General features: G+C 48.0%; 1 protein-coding gene across 3 annotated transcripts in view; it reads left to right on the top strand.

Moving 5' to 3' along the window:
- LOC119173590 (uncharacterized) overlaps positions 1 to 27,620 on the top strand; it is a 294,126-nt gene that overhangs the window by 138,465 nt on the left and 128,041 nt on the right. For all 3 annotated transcript variants that reach the window (XR_012895547.1, XM_075896331.1, XM_075896332.1), the window contains exons 2-3: positions 10,007 to 10,336; positions 10,398 to 10,582. Coding sequence is in view for 2 of the 3 variants with exons in the window: in XM_075896331.1 (XP_075752446.1) it covers positions 10,007 to 10,336; positions 10,398 to 10,582 (515 nt within the window). In the remaining variant the exon portion in view is untranslated. The remainder of the gene's footprint in view (positions 1 to 10,006; positions 10,337 to 10,397; positions 10,583 to 27,620) is intronic.

The following is a 27,620-nucleotide window of genomic DNA, read 5'->3' as shown; positions in this document are numbered from 1 at the left end:
GTATTGCATGGCACGAATGGACAACGAAGGTAAATGACACGTCCAAACATAATCATCATGACATGCGTGTCATATAAAACATGACTACATGCTACACTCATATTGTAGTAAGACAGTTAGTTGGGCCAGTTGGTTAGGATCCATCGTGAACTTACTTACAGTGCAACACCAGAAAAAATACAGGACAGGGAAAGATCAAAATCATGAACAAAATGTCTGGATCACTACCCTGGTTCACGCTGGTACAGACAGTGGTGCTACACGGCCGAATTCACCAGCGAGTTCCTCTGGCGCATTGTACGTCCGACGCTTCTGGTGAAGAAGAAAGCAAACTTGGTACAGTGCCACGTGCTCAACCTTAGCGCAACGCCAATACCGGAGGAACATGAGAGGGTGCTGGGACTTGGCCCAAAGTACTGCTTCGAGCCTCGCCTGAATCCTCTTGAAAAGGTAGCCACAGCGAGGGCGGTCTCAAGGTGTGCCAAGGAAGATGAACGTTCAAGGTGTGTTTCGGACTGTGTAGATACCATTGCCAGAACGGGAAAGGCGTGGGGGGGCAGGGACTCACTAAGGCCGCTAGTTGATTTTCTTTGTGAAAACAAGTTGCATGTACTAGTAGCCGACAAAGAAGGATACTTTGCCATTATGAATTCTGGAGCGTATTGACAGAAGAGCGAGGCCGCAGTTAAGAAAAATTTCAGGTGTGTCAGTGTTCAGGCCACAGAAGTAAAACACCGAGCGCTTTCCTTGTTAGAAAGAATGAATCTGCAACGTTTGGCAGCCAGCGTAAAGAGGGCAAAAAACCTGGAGTTAGAAGTTTTCTTTACGGTGAAATCGCACAAGGAAGACATGCCTTTCCGGGCCATAGTCTCGGAAAAAGGTAGCTGGCAGTTAGATGTTTCACGTTTTCTGCAAAAGAACCTAGCATGCCTGAATATTGTTGACCCTTTCCGCATACCGAATTCGGATTCTGTGTGCGAGTACCTCAAAAATAACTCGATGAGCCTACGTTGCGCCTTCAGTGTTGACATGGAAAATTTATATTATTCCCTTCCGCATTGCCAGGTTATGAAATGCGTAAAAGCCTGCATAGTGTTTGACAACGATGAACAATCTTTCATCGATGGTTGCGGTATTTCTTTAGAATCATTTCTTGAACTTTTGTCATTTTACCTTGAAAGTACCTTTGTGTCGTGGCGGGGGGATCTTTATGTACAAAAGTCTGGTGTTTGCATAGGGTCGAGCGTCGCCCCCATTATTAGTGACATTATTTTAGGCTACATTGACAGGCAGCTGGAAGGTCACGTTAGTAAGTGCTTCAGTGCTGTTTTTCGTTGCGTCGATGATTTTGTAATTTTTTCCCACAATGACATTCACCAAAAGGACACTGACCACATTCTCAAATTGTTCAGTCAGCATGGTATAGGTCTTACCTTCACTCACGAAGTCTGTAAGGATTACGAGCTACAGTTTCTTGACCTAAAGCTAAATTTTGGTAAAGATCATTTGTGTTGGAAATATGACACAAGATCAGTGAAGCCTATCTTAAACTACAAGTCTGGCCATTCTAAGATTGTGAAGAGAGCGATTGCAAAGACAATCTTAAATGCGTCGCTCAGGAAATCCTGTGTGCACGTGTCGAATACTGCTTTTCATAACCAGGTAAAACGGTTAGTAGATGCTGGTTATCCTGACAAGGCGATTTCGGCTGTGTGTGAGTCAATGGTTCGGAGCGTTAAGCTCGTGAAACACACAAGAGCACAAGAAAATATTGATAGAAAAAGAGCGGTTTTTCCTTATGTACACAAGTTGGCGCATGGGCTGAAAAACGTAGGCTCAAGATATGGTGTCGAGGCTCTTTTTTCCGCCAAACATAAGATAGGTCGCATTTGCCCGATGGTTGATCATGCGCTGAGGAACAAACAAGCCAAAGGGAGATGCGCGGTGAATCATAAGAACAAGTACATCGCATGCGTAAAAAAAGCTGTGTATTTAACTCCATTATCGTGTGGTAGGGAGTACGTGGGACAAACGAAACGATGTGTCAATGTTCATTTAAGGGAGCATGAGTTGTCTCTTCAAGGAATCGCGCGACTTCATCTGCCGGAACATTGCAGGTCGTGCGGTTGTCGTCCCATTTTTGAGAGAACCACCATCATCTTCAAGCATCCTAACCAGCTAACAAGAGAAATCGCTGAGGCATATCATATAAAGATTAGGGGGAGCAAGTGCGTTAGTGAACCATCCGTCACACTGCATGAAAAAGAGTTAAGTTATTTAGGCCAATCTTGTTTATTGCCATGAGTGTGATAACCCTATCTCGGTGCACCTCGTATTCTGCGCATGTTGTGATGTAGGCTGCCAGTACCTATATATACACTTTTCACCCCGTTTTTTTCCAATAAACAACAGTTGTGAGTCAGCCCCGTCTTTTCTTTCTCTGGTGTTTTTTCTGGTGTTGTGCTGTAAGTAAGTTCACGATGCTACACTCATAGTGCACTCGTGCTCGTTTCGCTAGCTTCACAATACCAATTTTGGTGTAACGACGTCTGTGGATGACGAACATATCTGACCGGGGCAAACATGATAATCATGACACGCGTGTCATGCAAGAACATGACAACATACCATATTCATTATGCGCTCGTGGCCGTTTCGCTAGCTCCACATATATCAAATTTGGTGTCACGTGACGTCACTAGACGAAAGCAAATGACACGTTCAAACATGATAATCACGACATAGAAGTCATGTGTGGCGTAATTTACCTCCACCTCGTAGCATATAGTGCTGATTCTAGAGTGACATATCAACCTTCCTCATTCGTGTTTCGCGATGCCCCGCTGCGGTGGTTTAGTGGCTAAGGTACTTGGCTGCTGACCCGCAGGTCGCGGGATCGAATGCCGGCTGCGGCGGCTGCATTTCCGATGGAGGTGGAAATGTTGTAGGCTCATGTGCTCAGGTTTGGGTGCACGTTAAAGAACCCCAAATGGCTGAAATTTTCAGAGCCCTCCGCTACAGCGTCTCTCATAATCATATGGTGGTTTTGGGACGTTAAACCTCACATATCAATCAATCAATCATTCGTGCTTGGCACATTATCAATTCCTACTGCACGTGGTATCTGATTTTTTTTTTCTTTTAACGCTACAACTCTTCTTAAACCAACGTACGTCTGCTCCAAAACAAATCTTTTGCAGCTTGCTCCCGGTGTGGTGAATCATCACGTTCCCGCCACTCACTGATTCGAATTTACTGGGAGAGCGCTTTCTATGATGTCCAACTATAGGCTAAATGGTAGCTGCTGGATTTCCGTATCCGTCAAAACGACTAACAGCCGTGCGCAATGTTTCCCCCATATCTTGATTGGCTCCGCTGGCCACGTTAATTCTGGAGGTCATGCTGTTGCATCAAATTACACGGCATACCGAGGATGACGCCAACTCGTTCTCTCCAGAAGCAGCTGATGGTTTTGCAAAATATGCTTTTTGCGTTTGCTTGGGAGAACTCTGAGGCGCTGTGCAGTCCGACGCCGCTAGGGATTGGACGAGACGACCCAGAGGGTTTCAGAACGTTATTGCGAGACAGTGACCTTTTGAAGCGGCTGGTTGTGCAACCCCATAGTGTTCACATGTCACAGGTGTAGAGTGCGCTGGCCACGCCTCGGTCAAGGACGTCCGGGGTGGGTGTGGGCAGCATCATCGAAAGGTATGTGATTGGACTGCGCGATTTGTAGTCATTTCATCACCTATGCATGCAGGGGAAAAGAGCCCCCGGCGGGTACACGAGAGCAAAATCTTCGATTTGTACCATGGGTTCGAGGTATAGCGCATCCAGGACGGGACAGCGAAGACACAGAACACATACACGGCGCTATTATTGGACGTAACTAAATGCTTGCCGAAATGAATCTCTGTCCTTCAGTCTGTTCATGCTGCCTCGGCATCTTCCTCCGGTGCGTGCAAAGACCGGTCGAAACAGCACGCACACGCACGTGCGCCCATAACGCACAGCCGGCAAGCTCGTTCACACAGAAGGTGGCGCGGCAAATCGGGCTAGATGGTACTATTTTTCATGCGATGCGGCGTCGGATGCTCCGGCACAAATATGTGGCGTTTCGGGGCATACGGGGGCGAAGCCGTGGCAGGCTCCACCCCCATGCGGCGCATAGGCAAAAGAAAGACTTTGTATCTTCGTAATGAAGCACGAAACAAAGTGCTTTGCCCAGCCAAGCTTCGTCTAATAAAAAAAAATAATGAATAAGACTACGCCTTCCTGAGCGACAAGCGCGGGTAGCAACAGCTGCGACGACTCCTACAGGTAAGGTATAGGCCTATAGCATGGCCGGCGCCGGCCGGCGCCTACACCGGTCACGCGCGAGCTCGTCATCGAGTGCTTGTTTTGACAACACTATTAAGCTTTGCACTTGTACGTAATACGTTAGCATACGCTATTATCTTTGTCGACGTCATCGATGTGAAGAGGGAAGCGAAGCGAGCTGGCTCGCAGAGGCGCCAGTGTCACTGTGTTTGACCTTGCATCGCTGCTCACGATGTCAAATGGTGTTGCGGAAATGGGCATACACTTTATTCAGTCCGGAATAATTTCACGTCACAAGGGAAGTGTTTATTGCGCCACTGCAAGCGGCGATAATAGCAAATCTGGGCTCGCTCCGCTCTGTTGACTCGCCTGGCCGGTCTGGAGGCGCGCGCTTTCTCTCTCCTTTTACGGCATAAGCAGCCGCCCCGAGTATGGCGCGTTCTGCGTGAGGGCGTCGCAACCCAGCTCTTCAGTTCCAGTGACTTCAAACCAATGGGGACACGTCACTGTGATGCCGCTGCATAACTAGCGCTGTGAAATGGCGGCGGCATTACCTCCAACCACAAAGAAGGAGCACGAAGAAAAAAATATGACAGAAGTATGACATTGGAGAGGGACATACGTCTATTGCGTCACCGTGGAAAAGCGTTCGTAAGCACAAGTGACGCAAGCAGCCTTGCCTCTCATGTGGCGTCACATCACGACCACTCTCTGAACCAACGGTGGCCGTTGAAGAGCGCACGTTTGCGCTGGCATTGAGTGAAATAAAGAAGGCGTACTGACAGGTAGACGGACGGACGGATGCTTGGCCTCACTTATGATCATTCACTCTGTGTATATACTGTGATTTTCTGTATCCTGACGTCACGTTAGCAATCTACTGATGTTACGAATTGTTCCGCAAAAACGCCAGGAGAGAATAGGGCGCTTGTCTTTAGTACTTTAGTTCACAATTCATGCAGCCTCGGCAGGATAAATACTCAACTGCGCTGTCATGTGTTAGGCGTTGACAAGTTGACAACGAACCTTGCATATCTTGTTGCGCTTAGTGAGATTGGATGCCAGCTGTCGCGTTTCGCTTGTGCCTTCCTTTTTTTTTTCTTTGCTTGCTGTTCAGTTGCTTGCTTGGAGGCGTTGGTTTTTATAGCACGGTTCAAAAATGTGGCCTTTGAAGGCGCGCTAGTCACACGCGTATATTTGTATGCGCCGCTTTTCGGTAACTGGTGCTCTTTTGATCGGCGATAGCCTGTCGATTCCGATGTGGCGCGATCTGATGATTTTTTCGAGGGGACCTCTCGTGTCACGTTTCCATAAGCAACATGGAGGCAATACAAACAAACAAAAAAAGCACCTTCACTTAATATCCTACTACGACTAATCTGTCCGCAGCGGCGGGGGAGCTCAAGGCCCGAACGTCATCGAGCCAAGCCAAATAGTATTCTGTCGTTTGTTGTTCACCGGCGCCCACATATACTATACGACCGGTAAACTTGGACTTTGTTTCCAGAAAATGGGGATGTTTTTCAAAAGCATCCACTTCTAGGTGCTTGAATATATATGAGACGCATATCTGCAGCGCATGCACGCACAAACGCACACACACAAACACACACACACACACAACAGCATGCACTTTGCCTCCCGTACACCCGACTTCCTGAATGAGCAGGAGGCACGGATGTAGAAAAGAGAGTCCCATTACCCCGTGCTACGCAAAAGGAAATGACGTCATAGCGGCTACATTCACTAGGCACAATGGCCGCGTTGCTCTGGTTACGGCGGCGCCATTGTTTTGCCTTGTTGTTTGCTCCGCAGTGTTCTCCCGTGCTGCAGTTCCACCCAGCACTGTTTATAAAACCTGTTGGTAGCCACAGAGTCTGAACGGTATAACGAGCGCCCATTCACGCACTGCAGCGCAGTCCGTCAATGATTTGGAGTGCTCAGCAAAATCAATGTTAGGCACTGTGAGGAAATACCGTGGTACGGCTGTTCCTGCTTGGGACCGCGGATGAAGTATACATTGAGTCCCGCAAGACGAGATGACAGGGAGTTTCGTGTTAACAAATTTCTTGCGCCCACTATAACACTAGCCGTCTCACAGCACACGCGTTCTCAGTCAAGTGACATTTCCACGCCTGCACCGTGCGCACACTGCTGTGCTCGTGAGATAAACCAATGGCTCGTGCACGTTTTCTGTACAGAGCGTAAATGGAGTTGTGAGAACAGACATGCTGTGGCGCTTTCTCGTGCCTGCCTCGTGTCGGCGCAGTTGCGATCACCACATTTCCCCGGCCACAATACATGACTGTCCCTGGTAAACCGCGGACGGTTCAGCCATGGATTTATACATTTGAGCGTAGCACTCCACGTCAAGTACGATTGTCTTTTGTGCCCCAACCCTGTAAACCATTTCTGCTGCTGCAAATCCCTCGTCGCGCCGTGTCCACTCGTAACCGAGGCCTCTCCCATCGCCGGGACGTGAAGGCGGCTGCAGTGCAGAACTGAATTCAAACACGGCCCATTCGTGCTCCTCGGAGACTTCACCGCGGACATCGTGGCTTTTGACGACGGCTCCCGTTACGTTCTCTCGTGCAACTGGTACGACCACATACGTCCCACCATCATTAGAGGCGCCTGTATCGACATTGCCTTCTCCTACTCTCATTCAAGGCCACGTACTCCACCGACTACAAAGATATCATTATCAAAGGGAAACGCGTCCCACAACTCTGTAATCAGTAATGTAATGAATGTATATGATTTCACCCAAGGTGTAAATCATTACATCTTGTGTGTATACAATTCCTTCGATATGTAAATAATAAAGACCGGGTATATAAGTGCACATACAATCAGTCATACAGCATAGAAACACGTGGAGTCTTTACATTATGTGTGAATTCTACACAAATTGCAGGCGCTTGTCATCAGAACAGTGATTTGGCTAATAAAGTAAAGATACTAGGCATAATTCAGAATGCTCATATACCCTTGTTATGGGGATGGTAATTATATGGCCAGTCTCAGCTGGATTTCGCCGCCGCGTCAATATCACACACCGTATATGTATATGAAACGCAAGAAAGAAAAAAATCTAAAAATGAGACTCCGGTCTCATTTTTAGATCCCATTGAATGTGGGATTCTCCGTGTCATGAATGCGAGGCATTAACCACTGAGCTGCCAAGGGTACCTCCTTCAATGTTCAAACGGCAAGCTATATCTATCACTTACAGCTGTGGCGGGCATCTCGGGGGTGAGGGGGAGCTATTGTGTCTTCAGCATTATCAGCAAGATGGCAGAGTGAGCGCGCGGCAGCTCTCATCTCTCACGCGTACTTTGGCCCACGGAGAGGAGGGTGGTGGACGATCTCTCGCGCGCTCTTATCTCCTGGTGGGGAGGATCATACATGTTGGCTGGTCCCAGGCTTGCACTGGAATGATTCTGTTGTAGTTACAGGGTGCACAAAGGTGACTGCAATAGTTGCACAGCCTCCGTTTGCGGGAAAAGTGCGTTTTTCAGGCACAGCGAAGTAACAACTGAGACGCTTATTCCTGTTCATCTGTACCTGTGAGTACGTTTTGTGCGTACTCACAGGTACAGCTTGCAATTTCCTTGTTCGTATTAGCGCAGTTAAACCTTTCAAGAATGTGATATTATACAAGGTATTTAAAAGTGACAAAGTACGCGAGAATTAACACCAAAGTGACAGTGTTGGAATGCAGACTGTCAAGCATGTGTCTGCTCCACTGCTTCACTTACCCCGCCGTGGTGGTATAGTGGCTAAGGTGCTCGGCTGCTGACCCGCAGGTCGCAGGATCGAATACCGGCGGCGGCGGCGGTGGCTGCATTTACGATGGAGGCGGAAATGTTGTAGGCCTGTGTGCTCAGATTTGGGTGCACGTTAAAGAACCCTAGCTGGTCGAAATTTCTGGAGCCCTCCACTGCGGCGTCTCTCATAATCATATGGTGGTTTTGGGACGTTAAACCCCACATATCAATCAATCAATGCACTGCTTCACTTCTAAGAGTCAGTGAGCTTGATGGTGACAATTTTAATGGAAAGCTTGAGCATATTGAAGCTAGATGAAGAGGTAGACAAAGAAAGGCAGAGGCTTTGTCCGCATCGCAGTTGCCTGGTCACCAAGTGGGCCAGCTTTCAATTACTCAACGGTAGAAACCAGCCCATTCAGAAAGAGTGACAAAGCATTCAGAAGATACATAGTATATGATTTTAGAAATATGTTTTACAATGCTTATAATTATTTAGAATGGAGTGCTCTTCTTCATAGTTTTCTTACTATATGCCTGCCTTCTTGATAAAGCAAAGAAAAACGATGAATAACTCCATCTTAATGGAGTGCATGTTAGTTTGAGTGTCAACACTGCGTGTGTGCTATATTTAATTAAGAAAACATGAATGCTGAATATGTTGGGTCGAAACAAAGACTCATAAGACATTAATCTCCCAAATTTCATGAAACTTTTTTGAACAATGACATGGTTCAATAGAAAGAAAAGATAGAAGTTGCTGCCAGCAATGTTTTCGACTCTCTATATCACATGTTTTGTTTTTGCAACATTTAACAGCACTTCATGTCACCTAAACCACATTGCAATATCACCCGAAAACATGTTTGTGGTTGACTTGCATGTAATCATATACATGCTACTGATTACTTGCAACCAATTAACATTTTTCACATTGCAATCGATCTATTACTTTTTAGCCCAACCGGCTACCGCTGCAATATGACTTTCTTCTATGTTCAGTGACACGTAGGTTACTTGATACACAGGCAGTCTTCTAACAAAGAAACTCTGCGTCCGGCATCATTGCACTGCTTCCAGCATCATTGTCATTTGTGTGTGAGAAACACGGGGCACGTTTGGATCTGCTTGCCATTCTCTGCGTGACCTTCTTATTTGTTGCTATTGCGTTCGCTTTTGCGGCAAGGCTGTGACTTTTTTTTCTCGGTGCGAGCGCAACGCCAGCACGAAGTGATATAGCCACACGCCGCCCGGGTAATTTTGAGAACGGAAGAGATAGATGTGGTCCACTGTTTGCATGTGAACCGGGGATGAGAATCTGCCCATATTATCTAGAGTGACGTCGGGGACTCTCCCGAGTTGCTTCCTTCCTCCGAGGTGGTAGGTTGTGTGAAAGTGCAAAACCATTTTTCTCTCGCCGCATGCAAGCCCCGCCAACCGCGCGGCAGTGTGTGCCGCCAGCGGCTAGGCCTCAGGTCACAAACAATGTGAGCTGGAACACCAAATTTGTGTTGCCTGTAATGTGCTGATGTTAATGCGACGTCACTCGGAGGATACATGCTTTTTTTTTCGCTATCCAAATAGCTTTGCATTTTGCTCTTGGAGCTTTGCGGCCGACTGCTGGTGTTTCGAAGGAAAGTTGTGCGATCCGAGATGACTTAGTTCTCGTGATGTCCCGAATCTGAGTGAACCAAATGACGGCAAAAAAAAAAAGATGACTATTGGGCGAACTGCATGCATGGTGTCCAGGAATGCGCGTGAATAGCGGCGGCTACAGTCGCTAATAGCGGCGGCTACAGTCGCTAATCTGACTGGCGGCCTTAAAATGAAGCGCACAGTCGCCTTACGGAATGGCACAATTTGCCCGGGTCTGCTTTGCAGATGTGCATTCAAAGGACGCTACATTGTCTGTGCAGGAGCTGCTGGCGACGGCGTGCGAGTCCGTGGTGGCAGCCGACGCCTTGTCGGCTCTTCGCTGCGGCGCCTTCTCGTCTTCGGGCTCGGTAGAGTCCGGAGGCCGACCGGAGTCAGTGCGCCGGCGCCGGACCTTAGAGTCTGAGGACTCCAGCTACGACTCGGACACCGAAAACCCTGGCGACACGACGTCGTCTACGCGGCAGCACGAGGACGTCTCCCGAACCGTGTCCGACACGCTGGGTGCCGAGTTCGCAGAGTACGTGACGGCGGGACCCCAGTACGCCAGCCGGCTCGAGTTTGCCGTCAAGCTAGGATACACCGAGCAACAGGTGAGATGTCTAGACGCACATAACTTGGCGGTTTCCAACTGGCGAACTTGGACATTCGCAGGTGCAGCAGGCCCTTCGTCGGCTGGGCCCTCAGCCGGCTCAGAACGAGCTGCTGGCCGAGCTGGTGCGGCTGGGCGCCAGGGAGCAAACTGGCGACTCGGCGGCACCCCGCGCCGACCAGTCCTCGTCGCAGGCTGAGGACCCCCTCAGGCCGATCGTCATCGACGGAAGCAATGTTGCCATGAGGTGAGTGTCGGACGCAGTGCATGATCCAAACGTCCTTGCTCTCAGGAGCCATTTGGAACACCGTTTCAAGCTGGGCCTCTTTCATAGAGGCTGACACCACGAAAGGCGGGGCTCAATCGCCAATGGTGACGAACAGATATGAGCACATTTTTGCACACCGTACGAAGCGCACGAGGCCGGTTTCCGTGACTGCGAAAACGGTTGTATGCAGGACGCGTGTCCATGTAGAGACCTACTTCGCCCAAGCGCCCTGCTGGTGACGTCATGCACAACGTTCGCTCGTGGCTATTCGAGTTCTGGTGCAAACTGATAGAGCCAGTGTGTCGGAATAGAATGAAAATCGAGAACGAGAATAAAAAAAAACTACATTTTTGACCGGAACGAAGACGTAACCAAAACGTTGTCTATATTTTGTTCAAGAGTAAAAGAGATTTTTTACTCGTTTTTCAGTTCACATAGAAAACTTGGCAGTCCCGAACGACCGAGGACATGATGAGTAATAAGTATCTCAGCCTACATTAGTAGCACGCAACTCGGGCAGAAATTCTAAAGTAAAGATGTGTTGCAACGGTGCGAAAAATGAAAATAGTGGCAGCAAGAGATGTTGATATTACCGTAAATAGATTTCCGTGCATTTCTGACACATTGCAACATGGCATCCTGGTCGCAGAAGTATGTTTTATACAAACGGCGCTGTCGCATACGAGAGGTATGCTCGATGATGGGCTGCTTTTGAGATATAGCTGACTACCTTCACGCAGTACACTAAAGAACTTCGTGATTCTCTTTTGAGAAAGTCTAGTTCAACTAGGAGTGGCCTTGATTTGTGGAACGAAACTAAAACTGAAAGGAAAACCATTTCGTTCCAACAGAAGTTCAGTCGGCACCACAGCGACTGCCGAGCAGTGGTGGCACGTGCACAACTTTGTCAGTCGTCGTGTGTATGACGCTTTCATGCACCGCGCTGGTCGCTGATGTCTTTGCAGGCCGGAAAGGCATGGAAAAACAATGCTTGTAACATAGGTGGTCTAGTACAGGCAACAAGGATGGATGGATGAAAAACTTTTATTGGGGTCCTGAAGGATTCTACTCCCGCTTTATAGGGTTAGAATGGCGGGCCACTCACATGTAGGGACTGGTAGGCCCAGCCTTCTGGACAGCCTTGATTTGTTATAAGAGAACCGGACTTGTGAGCATTAAATAAAAGGAGTTTTTGGAAAATTCTTCTTTTTTTTTCTGTGTAAAGAGAGGCATCTCCAGAGCATGTGGTTAATATCACTGTGATTGTGGCAATACGGACAAAGTTCTAAAATATCGGAATATTGGCTATAGGTTACGAGACTAGGGTATGTTACCGTCTGAAGCATGCGAAGAGAGATTGCCTGTGGCCTAAACAACTTTTCAGGCAACGATGAATGAAAAAAAAAGTTTGCATAAAAATATAACAAATCTGTGCATAGTAACAGGTTTTTGTTCATTCTGCATTGGAAATAGCAGCTACTCTATCTGCTCCGTCCGGTTCACCAAGGGGCAGTACAATTAGAAGCCAGATGTGGTGATGTCGCGCAAAGAATTATAACCAGGAAAGGAATCACAGGGGGTGCAAACTTTTCACTGTTTATTCCAAAATTACTGCAACCCAATATGCATATATTCAAATGCATGCGCGGAAAGCAAGGTGCACATCGAGCAGGTAATGGTTAGTGCAATGCAATACTTCGGTATAGACATGGTTATAGAAGTAAAGGCCCACATCGATCGGATAACATCTTAATCACAACCTGCGATCCGAGAACGTGCTTTCTTCCGGTGAAAGGAGCGTAGAACTGTCTGTAATGAACCTCATGCTTTTATGTAAAAATCTTTCAGCAATTCTCGAGCAGGTGGTGTCCCCAGAATCTGTTTTATTCAGATACGCCTCACGCGTGTGTGAATTGCAGTGTGCCAGAAAATGTGCCCCGCCTTTACCATTTAGTGACAGCTCGCGTTCTCGTCTGGCCGTCTTTTTGTGCACGAGTTTGCGCGCTTCTTGCCGCAACCACTTTTTTTTTTTTTTTTTCTCTCATCATGCATGGCCCCGCCGCGGTGGTCTAGTGGCTGAGGCACTCGGCTGCTGACCCGCAGGTCCCGGGTTCAAATCCTGGCTGCGGCGGCTGCATTTCCGATGAAGGCGGAAATGTTGTAGGCCCGTGTGCTCAGATTTGGGTGCACGTTAAAGAACCCCAGGTGGTCGAAATTTCCGGAGCCCTCCACTACGGCGTCTCTCATAATCATATAGTGGTTTTGGGACGTTAAACCCCACATATCAATCAATCAATCAATCCCATCATGCATGGACAAAGCGGAGATAGCTTCCGTGCCTGTTCGCAGCCTTCTTGTGAGTGTGTGAAATTCAGTGCATATAGTGTACGACCCCAGGTCTCGCTGTTCTCCGCTCAACCCCATTACTGTGGTGTTTACATTTGAACTTTTGGAAGAGCGAGGAAAACCAGCCAAGGTCAACCGATCCAATCGGTTTTGAAAACCCTTCTGCATGACGAGCAGGGGGGCACGAACTAGAAAGTGCAGACTATACAGTATTTGGCTATGGCCCTTTTCACAGTCTTGGAACGCGCCGACTCATATGGTAGCAATTATTTTTTAGGCTTGGGCGAATACAGCCAACAGGCTCCTGCAGGGTGATGCCCAAAGCCCGAAACTGCCTAGAACCACTGGTCGGCCCCTCGTGTGTGAACACCAATCCTTTCCCGGGACGGGAAAAGGCCGCTAAAACATTGTTAACAATGGGCTGATTTTATTTAGTGAGAGAAGATACGCCGGTTCGCTGAGGGTGTAGGTGAAATATGTAGTAACCAGCATTTGCGGCAGTACCGGTTGATCAGCGACCGAGAGTAGACAGACCTCGTTGTCGTGCACAAAGTCTTCGATAATATGCATGCCTGTAGCGATGTGATAGACGCTTTGAGATAATTAAAAAGTCGTCAATATATCTAAAAAACTTTTAGCACATCTCCTTCGTCAATTACACAACAGTGTAGTGACACAGGAGCATACAGAAATGTCTTGTCCGTCTATATAAAAGTCTTCTTTTTGAAACTGATCAAACTCGAGAAGGGACATGAAAGCTTCTTGCCCGTGGCATTCTGAAAGGTCCCTCTCTTCTGCGCAATCTTTTACACAGGCAAACAATTCACCGTGGGGCACGGAATAAAACGAAAAAAAGCTGTGGACAGAGAGCGGGTAATGGGCCATGGATCGTTTGCGCCATTAACTGTGCAGAAAAAACAGCAGCCTGCAACTCGGTTTCGTAAGCAGCATGAAAAATAACAGTCAACTTGCGTGTAGCGTAAATCTACGCTGTCAATTTTTATTGGCCTGCGCTCTGCGGCCGCTGCCGATACAGCATCACCACCCGATAACAAACGAAAGCTTTTCGCGTCACCTATTAGCAAACAAAATAACGAGTCAATGACGTTGTACAATAAGCGCTGCTAGATAACACTGACAACGGGCGTTTCTTTAGCCCTCGGTTAATGGCGCCTTAGGCAGAGCGGGCCACGCGCTCGCTTGTTTCCTTTCATGTGTATTTATTCACAAACGCACCCACGGTATCACGATTGCTTTAGGGGGTGTACACGAATCTAATATTCCCGCCGGTTTCTGAAGCAAAGCGGAGAACTGAAAACGTAATTTCCCGCTTAACATGCGAAGCTGCGGGTAGTAACGCACACTGAGTTGACGCTCATCGCGGCGTTGCTCAAAAGAGAAATCCGGGGAGGCACGCAGTGATAGACCGGTGTTGGAACGTGTCAATCGCTGCTAATCAGAAATGAGAGACAGAAAACGCTGCGGAATTTTATTGTTGAATAATGAACATGAGATACTTCCGAGTGGTCGAGGTGCCTCGGGATCGAGCAGAGTGGTGGCAACTGGCCCAAGGGGCGAAGTGTGTATTGCTCCCTGCGTCGTCTGCTAGCCACGTCGTGTTTGCGTGGGAGAAAAGTTCGACATGCACGTTCTCAAAGGATGGTTTGTTCGGATACGTTAGCGCGATCCTAACTGGCTGTACGTATGCCTGAAACAATGTATGAAAGCATTTAATCTTGTTTGGTTGTTAATGCACGATAATAAGATCACTGAGTGTCACTTTCCAGAATGTTGTGTACTGTCGTCGTACCCTCCATTCATCAGAATCATTTCATTGTGGGTGCCGCTTTGTACTTGAAGCACATCGTAACATGTACTTGGAATCGTCCCAAACATGATAACTATTATATGGTGCGTGAATGCAGCATTTCGGCGACTTTGTCGTAAACAAAAAACGAGGCTCTAGGCCACGCGCTTGCACCTTGTTAGGTGCTGTATGTAGTTTATCGGCTATAAGATGAAATTTAGCTTTCTTTATCTGGCCGTGCTACTACGCACTACAGAGAAGTGATTCTATCAAATAAAGCGAGACACTTCGAAACTGAAACTATTCTTAACACAAAGTTGTCATGTGCAATTTTCTAACTTGGAGCAAAATTTACGCTGAAACAACAGCCATGTGCTTGGATTTTAAAATGTTTTTGAGAACCCAGACTTCAAAGTCAATCCCCATGGCGTGTCTCATACTGATGTTGTATAATTTCACGAAAAGTGTCGTAGTATTTTCAAATTTTCATGAGCGTTTCTGTGGCATGATTGGCTGACGGAAGGCAGCGGTCACTTTTCTTTTGAAAAAAGATAAAAGAAACAGGTTCTTCTTATGAAACAAATACACCTTTGTTGTATCACTGTCACAAACGTAATCCTTCAATGAAACCTTTCCGCCGAACTCTTACGAGCTTTTGATAGAGTTTTACTGGTGCAAGAAGATGTGCGTTCGTATAGTAAACGTCAATGTAGCGCAAAGCACTGTCAGGGACGAAGCTTTCCTGGCTAGGTTTATCGGCTGTCGCTCATTTCATGGGGAACGGAATGGGAGAAAAAATGCGCAATCGTATTCGGTGCAAACAGTACCGAACTCGTCACACCAATATGAGCGCTATCTATGATCTTTCCTTCTCTTTTTTTTACTACTAAGATGAACAAGATGTTAAGAAGTATTTAAGTCATGTAACATGAGTGCGTAGTACGTTGAACACTTGCAAAATGCATACAAACAGGATAGTAAAAGCATAATGTAGTGCAAAAGCGTGCAGACAGACACCCAGAGTGAGCATTCCTTTATAGCCAGAGTGCGTTTCACTCGCTAGTAATAGTAACGTTGCATGGTTTTTATTTATTTAGGGCAATTTCACAAAATGCACACGAGGAGGGCTAAAGGAGAGTCTCCTGACTTGGCGTACTCTTGGCTGTACTTGCCTGAGGAGGTGCTTCAACCTCGGGCAGGTACAGCGAAACAGCACACAGAAATGTTGAAGATCATACAAACAAATAATAAATGAACGAAGCGGAAAAAATATCAGTTAAATATTCGTGCGTCGATTTGGCAGAGAAGAGCGTAAATCTTACCAGTAAAGTGCATTTTATTCGCCCCCAGTCGGCTCAAATAACACGCAGCGAAGCGCCACTGCGTGTATTTGTATACGCGCCGCTATGGTGCCGCTGACTGCCTATCCTTCTGTGATGAAAGTGCTGCCACCTATAGAATTTTTAGAGTGACCTAGAATATTCTAGGTACCTCTATTATTTTGAACGCGGGCGCTGTCATATTGCCTTGCGGTTGGGGCCATCTTTGGTCTGGCAACACACCCGAGCGTGTGAAGCTCTGCTAGCCACCCTAGCTACAGTGTACTAGAAGGCTACCTTAGCTCTGCGTTTGTTGTTGGAGTTACGTGATCCAAGGTAAACGTCACATATGACGTCATTGGTAAAGTAATCAACTTTGATTGATATGTGGGGTTTAACGTCCCAAAACCATCATATGATTATGAGAGATGCCGTAGTGGAGGGCTCCGGGAATTTCGACCATCTGGGGTTCTTTAATGTGCACCCAAATCTGAGCACACGGGCCTACAACATTTCCGCCTCCATCGGAAATGCAGCCGCCGTAGCCGGGATTCGATCCCGCAACCTGCCGGTCAGCTAAGGTACTAGCTAAGGTACTCGGCTGCTGACGTGCGGGTCAGCAGCTGAATACCTTAGCCACTAGACTACCATGGTGGGGCAAAAGTATTCCACTTCAAATGGCACTGCAACTGGGTACGTCTTGTCAAGCGAGTTTGAGGTCTAGCTTAAAAGCTGTCCTTTAGAGAGCGTGTGAGTGAAGCATGGGGCCGCCATGTGCGAGAAGTTGCTCACCGCTGTCAGAACTTTGCAAGATCGTTATGGTGAATCTCCGCACGTTTTGGTGGCTGACGCCAAGTACAGCCTGATAATCGTGGATTTTCGACCATCAAGGTGTGCTGCTCAGAAGAGCACTGTGAGAACGTTCCTTCCAATTGGAAGGCTGTGGCAATCGATCGTAAGGGCGTCGTCCTTACGCGCAAGCCACTTGACACGAAGCGGGTTGAAAATGCATCAGTGCCCCAAACACGCCGTTTTGGAGACGGCGAAGTGTTAGTGGCCCAACTCGATAATGGTATATGCCATTTGGTGCAACTTCAGGGAACGCCTTCCGTGGACTTTGTGGCGCCTGAAACGTGGCTTTCTCATTCTTCAAAGCGCAAGGCTGCATGCTGGGGACTAGCAATAATTCTAAGGGTACGAGATGTCATGGTGCTGAAACATTTTGAACTAGCCAGATGAACGGACTCGGGATGTTACAATCTTGAACACATAGTTGGCGCAAATATGTGTTCAGAAACTAGCCAAAACGAAATGTTATAAGCGCACTCTGATCCGCTTCCGGCAAGTACAGCGTGCAAACAAGAGAAACGATCCCTCAAAGCTTCTCTCGAAGGCAGTTTGCAGCAAAGTTCTGCCAGCCCACCAATGGACACCGGGACCCCAACCAAGTCACAGTTACGCTACGAGAAACTCACGAGCACGCTGCCAGCTGGTCCCAAAGTCGACTAGCGTTACTTTCACAATAAAGTTATCAAGATGAGCTCCCGTGACGTCGAAAGTGAAAACATTGCCGATGCTCAAGCAGCCTCAGTAGATCTCATGGGCACCCAGTGGTGGACGGCATGCAGGGCCACCATGGCCTTGCAGCTGTCTCACGAGCTCTCAGATCATGTGCGGCTCACAAGCGTGCAGGTGGAAGCCATCTTTGAAAGTGCCGCTGCCCGACACAAGTCGATCGCGCCATGCATATATAAACAGTGCGTGTGCTCAAATCAGTGGTGAGACGATGAGGTGGCAGTGTTGCTTGATTTCTCGTGAGTAAAATGTGCCGAATATAATTATTTTAGCTTTCATTATGCTCCAACATGGTGTTAATATTACGTCGAATATGTGTTAATATTACGTCGAATATTAGACAGTACTGAGTGTCTTGCAGCATAGAGCTGATGAGGGACCATTCGGTGGACTCGTGGTACCTACACGAGGCGGACAAAATGTGGTGTGCATGCATAAGATTTACACACACAGCGCTTTCCCATGCTTCGCCAAGAGAACAAACTAAAATGTATTTCGCGTTGGGAAACGATTCCAAGCAAAAAGTACGGGAACATGCGTAAACCTGACGTTTCGAAAGCGACTTGGTTCCTTCCTTAGGGGGTACTCGGGCTACTTTGCAGCGGCGTCTTCAAAGCACTCTCGGGGCTGTTAATGACCCCCTTCTTTCTCTCTCTCGTTTTGCAACGGAGCGTAGTCCGTGTGTTTACACTGGGGGAAGGGTTGCGACAGAACGGTTGATGTCTCGGGCCGTTCGCTCTAGTAGTAGCCTTTTACCCCAGTTCGTCCCGCTTTTGAGGATGGTCGTTGGGCCGAAATTTATCTGATGGTCAAAGGTCTCCAAATGCACGGCGACAGCGCTGCGCTCTGTTGAGCTTCCGGACGTCTTTGGCACTGGGAGACCGTGTCTCCCGACATCTCTTCGGCTTGCGGGATGGCGTGTATAGCCCAGAAGTTATTTTTTTACTCCGACTGTTCACTCGCACCACAGAAACTGATTTCCAGTGGAAGACTAAAAACTGAGAGGAAAAAATCATCATCCTGGCTTGACTATTTTTGCCTAAAATTGACGAATTACAGTGCTTTTAGGAGGCGCCCTGACAACACACACACACACACAAAACCACAGCATATCCACGAAGTGAATGATCATGAGTGGGGCGAAGCGTCTGTGTGTCTGTCTGTCCGTCCATCTACTGAACACTCCACGTGCCGCAATCTCACATATTTTTATCATGTAATCATTATATATAAGTACCGCCATCTAGCATACCTTCTAAGGACTAAACGAGAGGTGGCTACTACTACAAATACGGGACGTACGAGCCACGACGTATCCCAGCCAACCATGTAATGTCCAGTAGGCATCAAATAAATATCAACTATATGATATTTTTATCTTCAATGGAGGTCCACAAAAGTTAATTTAATATTAATACAATATCTAGAGGATGTTCATTTTGAACAAAGTGGACTTTCATCTTTCATATAATGTCCACATCAGTTCCACACACAATATTCATGTAATATTTGGCAATATTAATACAATATTTATAGAATGTCTATTTAGACGAGAGTCAATATCTATAGATTGTCCACAGCAGTTCTACAGTAACATTGATATATGTGGGATAACATAACTTTAATGTTTCCGCACTGAAGGTTGTACAACGACTGCCCTTGAATCGGGGCACCCACACAGTTTTCTTGCTTCTTTCGGGCGAGAGTGTTCTTATTGCCGGCGCCCATGTTTGGAGGCATCGCCGCGATGCGCAGGCGCAAAAGCGGCGCCGACCCGTTTCGCCACATCACTTCCCCCACGCAGGTAGGAGCCGTCAGGGTTGAAGACGTTTGGGGACCTGCACCTGGCGTCCAAAGGGGGTAGTGTAGGGTGCGAGCCTAGGCGTTGCGGGCTGTTGGCGAATTACGGGAGGCGTGCGGGGGTTGGTAGGCTCCTGGCAAAGGATGTATGATGGCTTTAGGCGGTCGATGGAAATGCGTACATTATTTCCACTGATTTGCAGGGTGAATGTTTTGTCGTCGCGACAGATGACTTTGTAAGGTCCAGAGTAAGGCGGCTGGAAAGGTGCACGTACGGTGTCATCTAGGAGGAAGGCATGCGAGCATGTTGCCAGGTCCTTAAACACGAGCAGGGTCGGCTTGGTGTGGCGAGCCGCTAGTGAGGGGCGCAGTGGACCCATTGTGCGACGGAGTCTGCAGGGTCCGAGCTGGTTACATCAGAGGTCGAAGCGGAGAGGAGTTCTCCAGGTAGGCGAAGGGGCTCCCCGTAGACGAGTTCCGTGGGCGTGGCTTGAATGCCTGGCTTGAAAGTTGCGCGCAGACCGAGAGCGACAGTGGGGAGAGCTTCGAGCCAGGTTGAGGGAGGGTGGCACATGATGGATGTCTTGAACTGCCGGTGAAGCCGTTCAATCATCCCATTGGCTCAAGGGTGGTAGCTAATTGTCCGTGAATGCTCGAACCCGGTGAAGAGCCCGAGGAGCCTAAAGAGTTGAGATTCGCATTGCCTTCCTTGATCGGTGGCGACTCGACGAGGAGAGCCAAAACTGGAAAAACAGGCAGAGAAGAAGGCTGATGTGACGTCTTCTGCGGTGATCCTTTCGAGCGGCCACACCTTGGGCCAACGAGTGTAACGATCGATGGCGGTGAGGCAATAGCGGTAAGGGCCGGCTGGTTGGAGGGGGCCAATGATGTCGATGTGGACGTGCTGGAACCGTTCCGCCGGGAGGGGGAATTCTCCGAGTGGCGACGTGACGTGCGGGGTGATTTTGGCATGCTAGCATTGAATGCATGTGCAGCCCAAGTGAGGTAATCTCGTTGCATTGAGGGCCACGCGTACCAGTCAGTCACGAGGCGTGTAAAAGCTTGGATGCCGGGATGACTGAGGTTGTGTAACTGGTTGAAGAAGCTTTGACGATGCAAAGAAGGGACGTATGGTCTCACTCGTCCTGTTGATATGTCACAGTAGAGAGCGTCCGTTGACCCAGGGATGGTAACTTTTTGAAGTTGAAGGGAAGAGCCATTCTCGAGGAGCTGCTGGAGTTCGGTGTCCGTTTTCTGAGCTTCGGCGAGGGAGTTGGTTGTAACGATTGGTAGCTCGACAGCCGAGACGCGAGAGAGTGTGTCGGCGACCACGTTTTCCTTTCCGCTGATGTGGCGGATATCTGTGGTGAATTGAGTGATGAAGGACAGCTGGTTCTGCTGTACCGGTGAAAGTTTTTCGCTGCGTTGGGAGAAGGCGCAAGTGATATGTTTATGGTCGGTGTATATGGTGCAGTGCTGTGCCTCGAGAATGTGGCGAAAGTGTTGGACTGCTTCGTAGATGGCAAGGAGCACTCTGTAGCAGGCTGGCCAGGTCTTCTTCGCAGGAAGCGAGATAGCATCGCTGATGCTGCCGGAAGTCGGGGACGGCTTCGGGGAAGAGAGTTTCTTCGAGAAGAACGCCAAGGGGCGCCAGTTGTTTCCCACACGCTGCATGAGAGAGGCTCCGACGGCGGTGCTAGAGGCGTCTGTGAAAAGACCCACAGGCGTCTCTGGCTTGGGATGGAAGAGCAGCGTAGCGTTGCAGAGGGCAGTTTTGCAGTCTTCGAACGCTTGCGTTAAGGCTGGGGCCAAGTGACAGAATGGTTGCCGCGTTGGCCGGCCAACGCATCATGGAGAGGGGCCTGATATGTGGCCGCTTTAGGCACGAAGTGCCTGTAAAAGTTGAACATGCCCAGGAAATGGCGGAGGTCCTTCGCTGTGGCAGGCAGCGCGTAATTTTGCAGGGCCAGGATGCGGTCAGGCAAGGGTCTAGTTCTTTCTGCAGAGATTTCATGGCCAAGAAACGTGACGTCGAGGCGCTGGAACAGTTAATGAAAGTATTGGCGATGTTCCGTCTCGTTGCGGGAGAAGATCAAGATGTCGTCTAGATAGACGAAACAGAAGTCCAGGCCGCGGACGTCGTCGATGAAACGTTGAAAGGTTTGCCCCGCGTTGCAGAGACCAAAACTTATGAAAGGGAATTCGAATAGACCGAAAGGCGTGATAATTTCGGTCCTTGGGACGTCATCCGGGTTTACAGGAATTTGTGTGTAGGCCCTTACGAGGTCCATCACTGAGAAGATAGTGCTGCCGTCTAAACGGTGTGCCAAGTCCTGTATATGACAGACCTGTCGGGGACGGTGCGGGCGTTGAGGGCGCGATAATCTCCGCATGGGCGCCAGCCATTGGTCTTTTTTGGTACACTATATGAAGCTGTGAGGCGTAAGGTTCCTCCGAGCGGCGGGCAGTACCTTCGCGGAGCATGGCTTCGAATTCGGCCTGTGCGATTCTTAGGCGGTCCGGGGCAAGCCGACGGGCGGGGCATGAGACCGGGGGGCCGGGAGTGGTACGAATGTAGTGCACAGTTGAGTGGCGCACCTCTCGCGGACGCCCGCTAGGTCGAGTCAGGTCGGGAAATTCTGCGAGGATGTCATGGTATGGCGACTGGTTCCCAATAGTGAGTGCCTTGATGTTAGGCTGTAGGGTGGTCGCACGTTGGCCCGGCGTGGAGAGGCCTGTTGTAGCGCCGATAAGTCGGCCATATCGGCAGTCAGGTAGAAGATTGTAGTACGCCAAGAAGTCGGACCCGATGATCAGCTTTGCGATGCCGGTGATGACGAAATTCTATGGAAATTCTCAACACAGGTTTTTGAAGTCGATGTTAAGGCCGAGCGAGCCGTAGGTCTTGATGGTTGAATGGTTCGCCGCGCTGAGCTCAAAGGACGTGCGAGGACGCTTGTCACGCAAGAAGGTTCGAGGAAAGCAACAGATGTCGGAGCCACAGTCGACGAGGAACCGCCACTTTGTGACTTGGTCAGTGACGAATATGCGACGACCTCTAAGTTGGCAGCTCGCGGCCGTCTCTACGGGCTGCCGTTGAAGTCTCTCTGATGTCCAGCTGAGTAAGGTGGTTGACATTTCCGGGCTTTGTCCCCGAAGCGGCGATGGTAGTAGCAGGGGCCGTTATCATTTCCGTGCGATGAAGCGGGGTTGTTGTCTTGGCTTTGGGAGCGTTTTTGTGGACGCAGCTTCGGACTTTGATCCAGGCACATTTGAATTGAGTCCAGCTGACGGGTGATTTCGTCGACATGGCGCGCGAGCTCGCTGCTAGACTGTCTGGTGTCAATGGCATCGACGGTGAGAGGCGATGCTGGCAACGAAATCTCGACGACTTGATCAGCGATGATCAGCGAGAGCTGGTCCAGCGGCAGATTCGGCTGCACCCGGAGGATGGCCTGCGCATGTGAGGGTAGACGCTGAAGTCAGATGATACGGAGAAGGGAGTCGTCGACCGGGGTGCTGCCCAAGAGGTCACCCATGTAACGCAGCACCTCCGATGGCTTGCGGTCACCGAGTTCTTCGTGCTGGAGTAGGTGACGCACCTTCTCGTCTTGTGAAGGTTAAAGCCAGCGGATCAGTTCCCTCTTCAGGTGTAGGTAACGGTCATCAGCCGGGGGATTCGCAAGTATATCGCGAACCTCAGCCGCATAGCGAGAGTCTAGATGGACGACGATGTAGTCATAGCGCATCCGGTCCTGGGTGATGCGTGCCGTGGAAAACTGCGCCTCGACTTGAGCGAACTACATGTCAGGCGCCTCTGCCCAAAACAAGGGAAGTTTGACGGCGACGCGACAAACGTCCGTGTTGGTGGCGGCCGCAGCAATGGAGGCACCCGAGGTGGCAGGGACCGCTGGAGCGAAGTTTTGTGGGGCGTGACCCAAGTGGGGTGGTGCACGGTCGTCGGAAGAAAGTGCTTCATTTTCATTGCGCTGCTGCTGTTCCCGGAGCTGCTGCTCTTGGTTCTGAATTACTTTCTGCTGGGCTTGCAGTTGTTGTTGCAGTTGTTGTTGAAAGGCAGCAAGGGTTTCCTCGTCGGCCATGGCGGTGCGGTACGTTCCTTTTCTCGGTCACCAGATGTGGAATAACATAACTTTAATGTTTTCGCACTGAAGGTCCTACAACGACTGCCCCTGAATCGGGGCACACACACAGTTTTCTTGCTTCTTTCGGGCGAGAGTGTTCTTATCGCCGGCGCCCGTGTTTGGAGGCATCGCCGCGGCGCGCAGACGCAGAAGCGGCGCCGACCCGTTTCGCCACATATATATCAAATGAAACTTATTTTTAGGTGCAGCGACGCACATATGCATACTATTGGGTTTTACGTCCCAAAACCACAATACTAATGAGAAACAATGTAAAAGAGGGCTCTAGAAATTATAACCGTGTGGAGGTCTTCAACATGCACTGACACTGCACAGTACACGTACCTCTACAATTACGCCTCCATCAAAATGTGACCGCCGCAGCCGGCATTGAACGCGTGACCTTTGGGTTAGCAGTTGAGCACCTTAGCCACTGTTCCACTGAGGCGGACAGAAGCGCATGCAATCGCACCATATGCTACAAAATAATGAGACTGTTAACACAATATGATTGCCTTTAGTCAAAGTTATTGCATCAAATTCAGCAAAGGTCTTGGGGGATCTGTCATATTGATGGCAGTGGTCAGTCAGTCAGGGCACTGGTAGCCTGCAAACATATGCATGTGTATAAACACCACTGTTGACACAGCTAACGTAAACTTGGTGTTTAACGAGCAGTGTATGAAGCACGCTTGCAGGGTGTAATCTGGACTTTGAAAAATTACCTCGACAGCATTACAAATGCAATGACAGCAGTTCCAATAATGAGTGTCACCACATATGGGGTATTTAGTCGAAACATTCTGAACATGCTGTTTAGAAACCAATGAATTGCACCAGCAAAGCATAATGATGAAGAAATTAGGTTCTATGGTTGTAATAGTTACCAGACATATATATAAATGCATATTCTAAAGGGTGAAAAGCACTCATACTGTTTGATGTGAAGACATTTATGTGTGCATGAATACAGCACTGTTTCATTATACATTCACAATGCATTATACATTATACAATTACATTATACATTCACAATGCAAAATTATACAGGAATTAGTAGTCTTTTTTACCATAGTGTTTAATCTATTGTTACAGGGTAGCCAGCCGGTCTGAGAACTGGCTAACCTTCCTGTCCCAGTTTTTTTCCTATTAATGTGCAATTTGAACATCAAGGCAACTTCGGTGCTTAACAATAAGTTATAAAGTAAACTTTCGTAATTAATCCAGACACGGCGCTGTTTGAAGATTAAGTAGAAATAACCAAGCCCAAGCTACCCTTGTACATTTTCAGTTGCTGTAACTGCTGGCCTTTCTATATGCAAGTGCAGTGCACAACTGGCCGAGAATAACAGTTGCTTAAATTGCACTTCAGCTTTCAGCTACATCTACAGCACTGCTTGCAGCTCGTATAGAGGGCAACATGTTGGTTTAGAACGCTAGAGTGTCCGGCTCTGCACTGCATGGTTCACATCTACAGACAACACAAAGATTGATATAGGCCACATGCAAGCTTGGGCAACCCCCAATGAAGAGCCTTTTTTTGGGATGCGGATGCAGCTCTTTTGGCTGTGAGAAGTGTTGTCTGTACTAGCACAGAAAATCAAACAGCGCCGAATCGGCCGGGTTAGTTTCCGAATAATTTGAGCTATGCGGCAAAACTTTTCTGTTTGCAGTGTTATTATTCCCATAGCCTGTCGTAGACATCTCTTGCAGAATATTCTCTGTTCTGTTCTACGTACTACCAAGAGTGCTTCTGACCGCTTTTGGTGTCCAAAACACTTAATGCAGCCGCAGTGACAAACAAAGAAAATGCAAGGAATGCACGTCATTGGGACTACGGGCATGATTAGATGTGGCCTATATGCTCAGCTGCAGCCCTGAGCGCAACGCTCTGCCGTTTCGACATGCGTACTACAGACAGTGTACGCAGGTAAACACAATATTGGAGAGATTAAAGCGGAAAAAAAATGACACATCACTGCTTAAATGTGGTCACAAACACACGTGTGTGACAAACACACATGTGTTTATGCACCGTCAATATAGTAAAAATTTAACTTATAGCGAAACCCCGCCGCGGTGGTCTAGTGGTTAAGGTACTCGGCTGCTGACCCGCAGGACGCGGGTTCGAATCCCGGCTGCGGCGGCTGCATTTCCTATGGAGGGGGAAAGGTTGTAGGCCCGTGTGCTCAGATTTGTGTGCATTTTAAGGAACCCCAGGTGGTCAAAATTTCCGGAGCCCTCCACTACGTCTCTCATAATCATATGGTGGTTTCGGGACGTTAAACTCCACAAATCAATCAATCAATCATCAATCATTAACTTACAGCAAAGGCCTTTCACTTTCATGTCCCAAAGACCTGAAGTGCTAAAAGGTAACAACGGTCTAAAGAAACAACGAGGACAAGCATTAACTTCCAACTAAAATTTTATTGCAAAGCAGTAAGAATATATACCTGACACAGACATCACAATCAAATCAATCAATGCCCAAAGATAAAATCAATCAATACATAGATGAAGAAAAAAAGTGAAACTAAGCAGCAGTGAATTTACAAAAAAAATCATGTCTCGGTGAGTTCAAGTGATCTAGTTCTTCTTTCTTCTTGAAATTTTTGCACAAGCACGTAGGGACACAGAAAGAAAGACAAATGGGCATAATCTAACAACTGGTTTATTTTTCGAAGAACATTCACTTTGTATTCCTCAGATCCGCACTCTTTGGTCACACACAAAAAAAAAAACAAATGCACTGCGCACGTATCAGAAATAACGATAACAAGTTCCTTGATTAACAGACATGAGCGAAATTTCTTTCTCTGGTAAGGCTACCGAAGGGTGGCTAACACACTTTCGCATAGCATAAACAAGGTGGCCGGAAAGTATGATCTAAAGGTGGTGTTTTCGGCCAAAACGATATAGAAGGAGTGTGTTCGTTGTTCAACCAGAATTGTAACAGAGTAACCAATACATAAGGAATGCAGCATACTACATAAACTCAAGTTTGTTGAATGTGCACACAATGTGGTGTATTGGATACCTTTGTCGTGTGCTTGTGTATATATAGGGCAAACTGGCAGGTGCATTAACACGAGGCTAAGGGAGCATATGTGAAGTCTGAAAGGTCGTCCAAACACCCATTTGGCAATGCATTGCAATAAGAGCACGTGCTCTCATTGTTTTTGCGACACTACCTTGGTATATAGGAATCGAAACTAACGTCAAGAGAGATAATGGAGGCTTATCTTATAGACAAGCAGAAAGACAAGTGTGTTAGCCACCCTTAGGTAGCCTTACTAGAGAAACAAAATTTCGCTCATATCTATTAATTATTGAACTTGTTATCGTTATTTGTGATATGTGTGCAGTGCACTAATTGTTTTTTTTTTGTGACCAGAGAGCGCAGATCCGAGGAGTATAAAGTGAATGTTTTTCAAAAAATAAACCAGTAGCTAGATTGCGCCCATTGGTCTTTCTTTCTGTTTCCCTGTGTGCTTGCGCAAAAATTTCAAGACGGATATATGCTATTGCAGCCACCTCAATGATGAGCCTTAATTACACTATCGTTAGAGTGAATAGCCAGCACAGTTGTTTTATCAAACAATGGCTTGCCCTTGTATTCTGCGCAATGAGTTGCCAGGAAACCATCAGATTTCTTTTTTACTTTCTGGTTATGTTCAGGTAATCGCGCATTGAGGCATCTGCCTGACTGTCCGATGTAACTGAGACCGCAGGTGCAAGGTACTTCATATACTGCCTTCTTCACACATTGAACAAACTTATTCAGGTGCTTAACTTTAGACTCGTTAGAAGGTCTTCTTACAGGATTAATCCTTGCACATAACAGCAACAACTTATTTTGCACATAACAGCAACAACTTATTCTGCACAGAAAATACCACCGAGACCCCCGCCCTCTGCCCAATTTTGTTTAAGTTGTGTGAAATTCCATGCATGTATGGGATCACAGCGACTTTCTTACTCAAGGCTGCCTGAGAAACAGTCCCTTCAAGAGGCATTTAACGCTG

This window comes from Rhipicephalus microplus, chromosome 5, assembly GCF_043290135.1.
Source record: "Rhipicephalus microplus isolate Deutch F79 chromosome 5, USDA_Rmic, whole genome shotgun sequence".
Lineage (NCBI taxonomy): Eukaryota > Metazoa > Arthropoda > Arachnida > Ixodida > Ixodidae > Rhipicephalus > Rhipicephalus microplus.
Note: the sequence above shows the minus strand (reverse complement) of the source record. Positions and strands in the feature narration are given on the sequence as shown.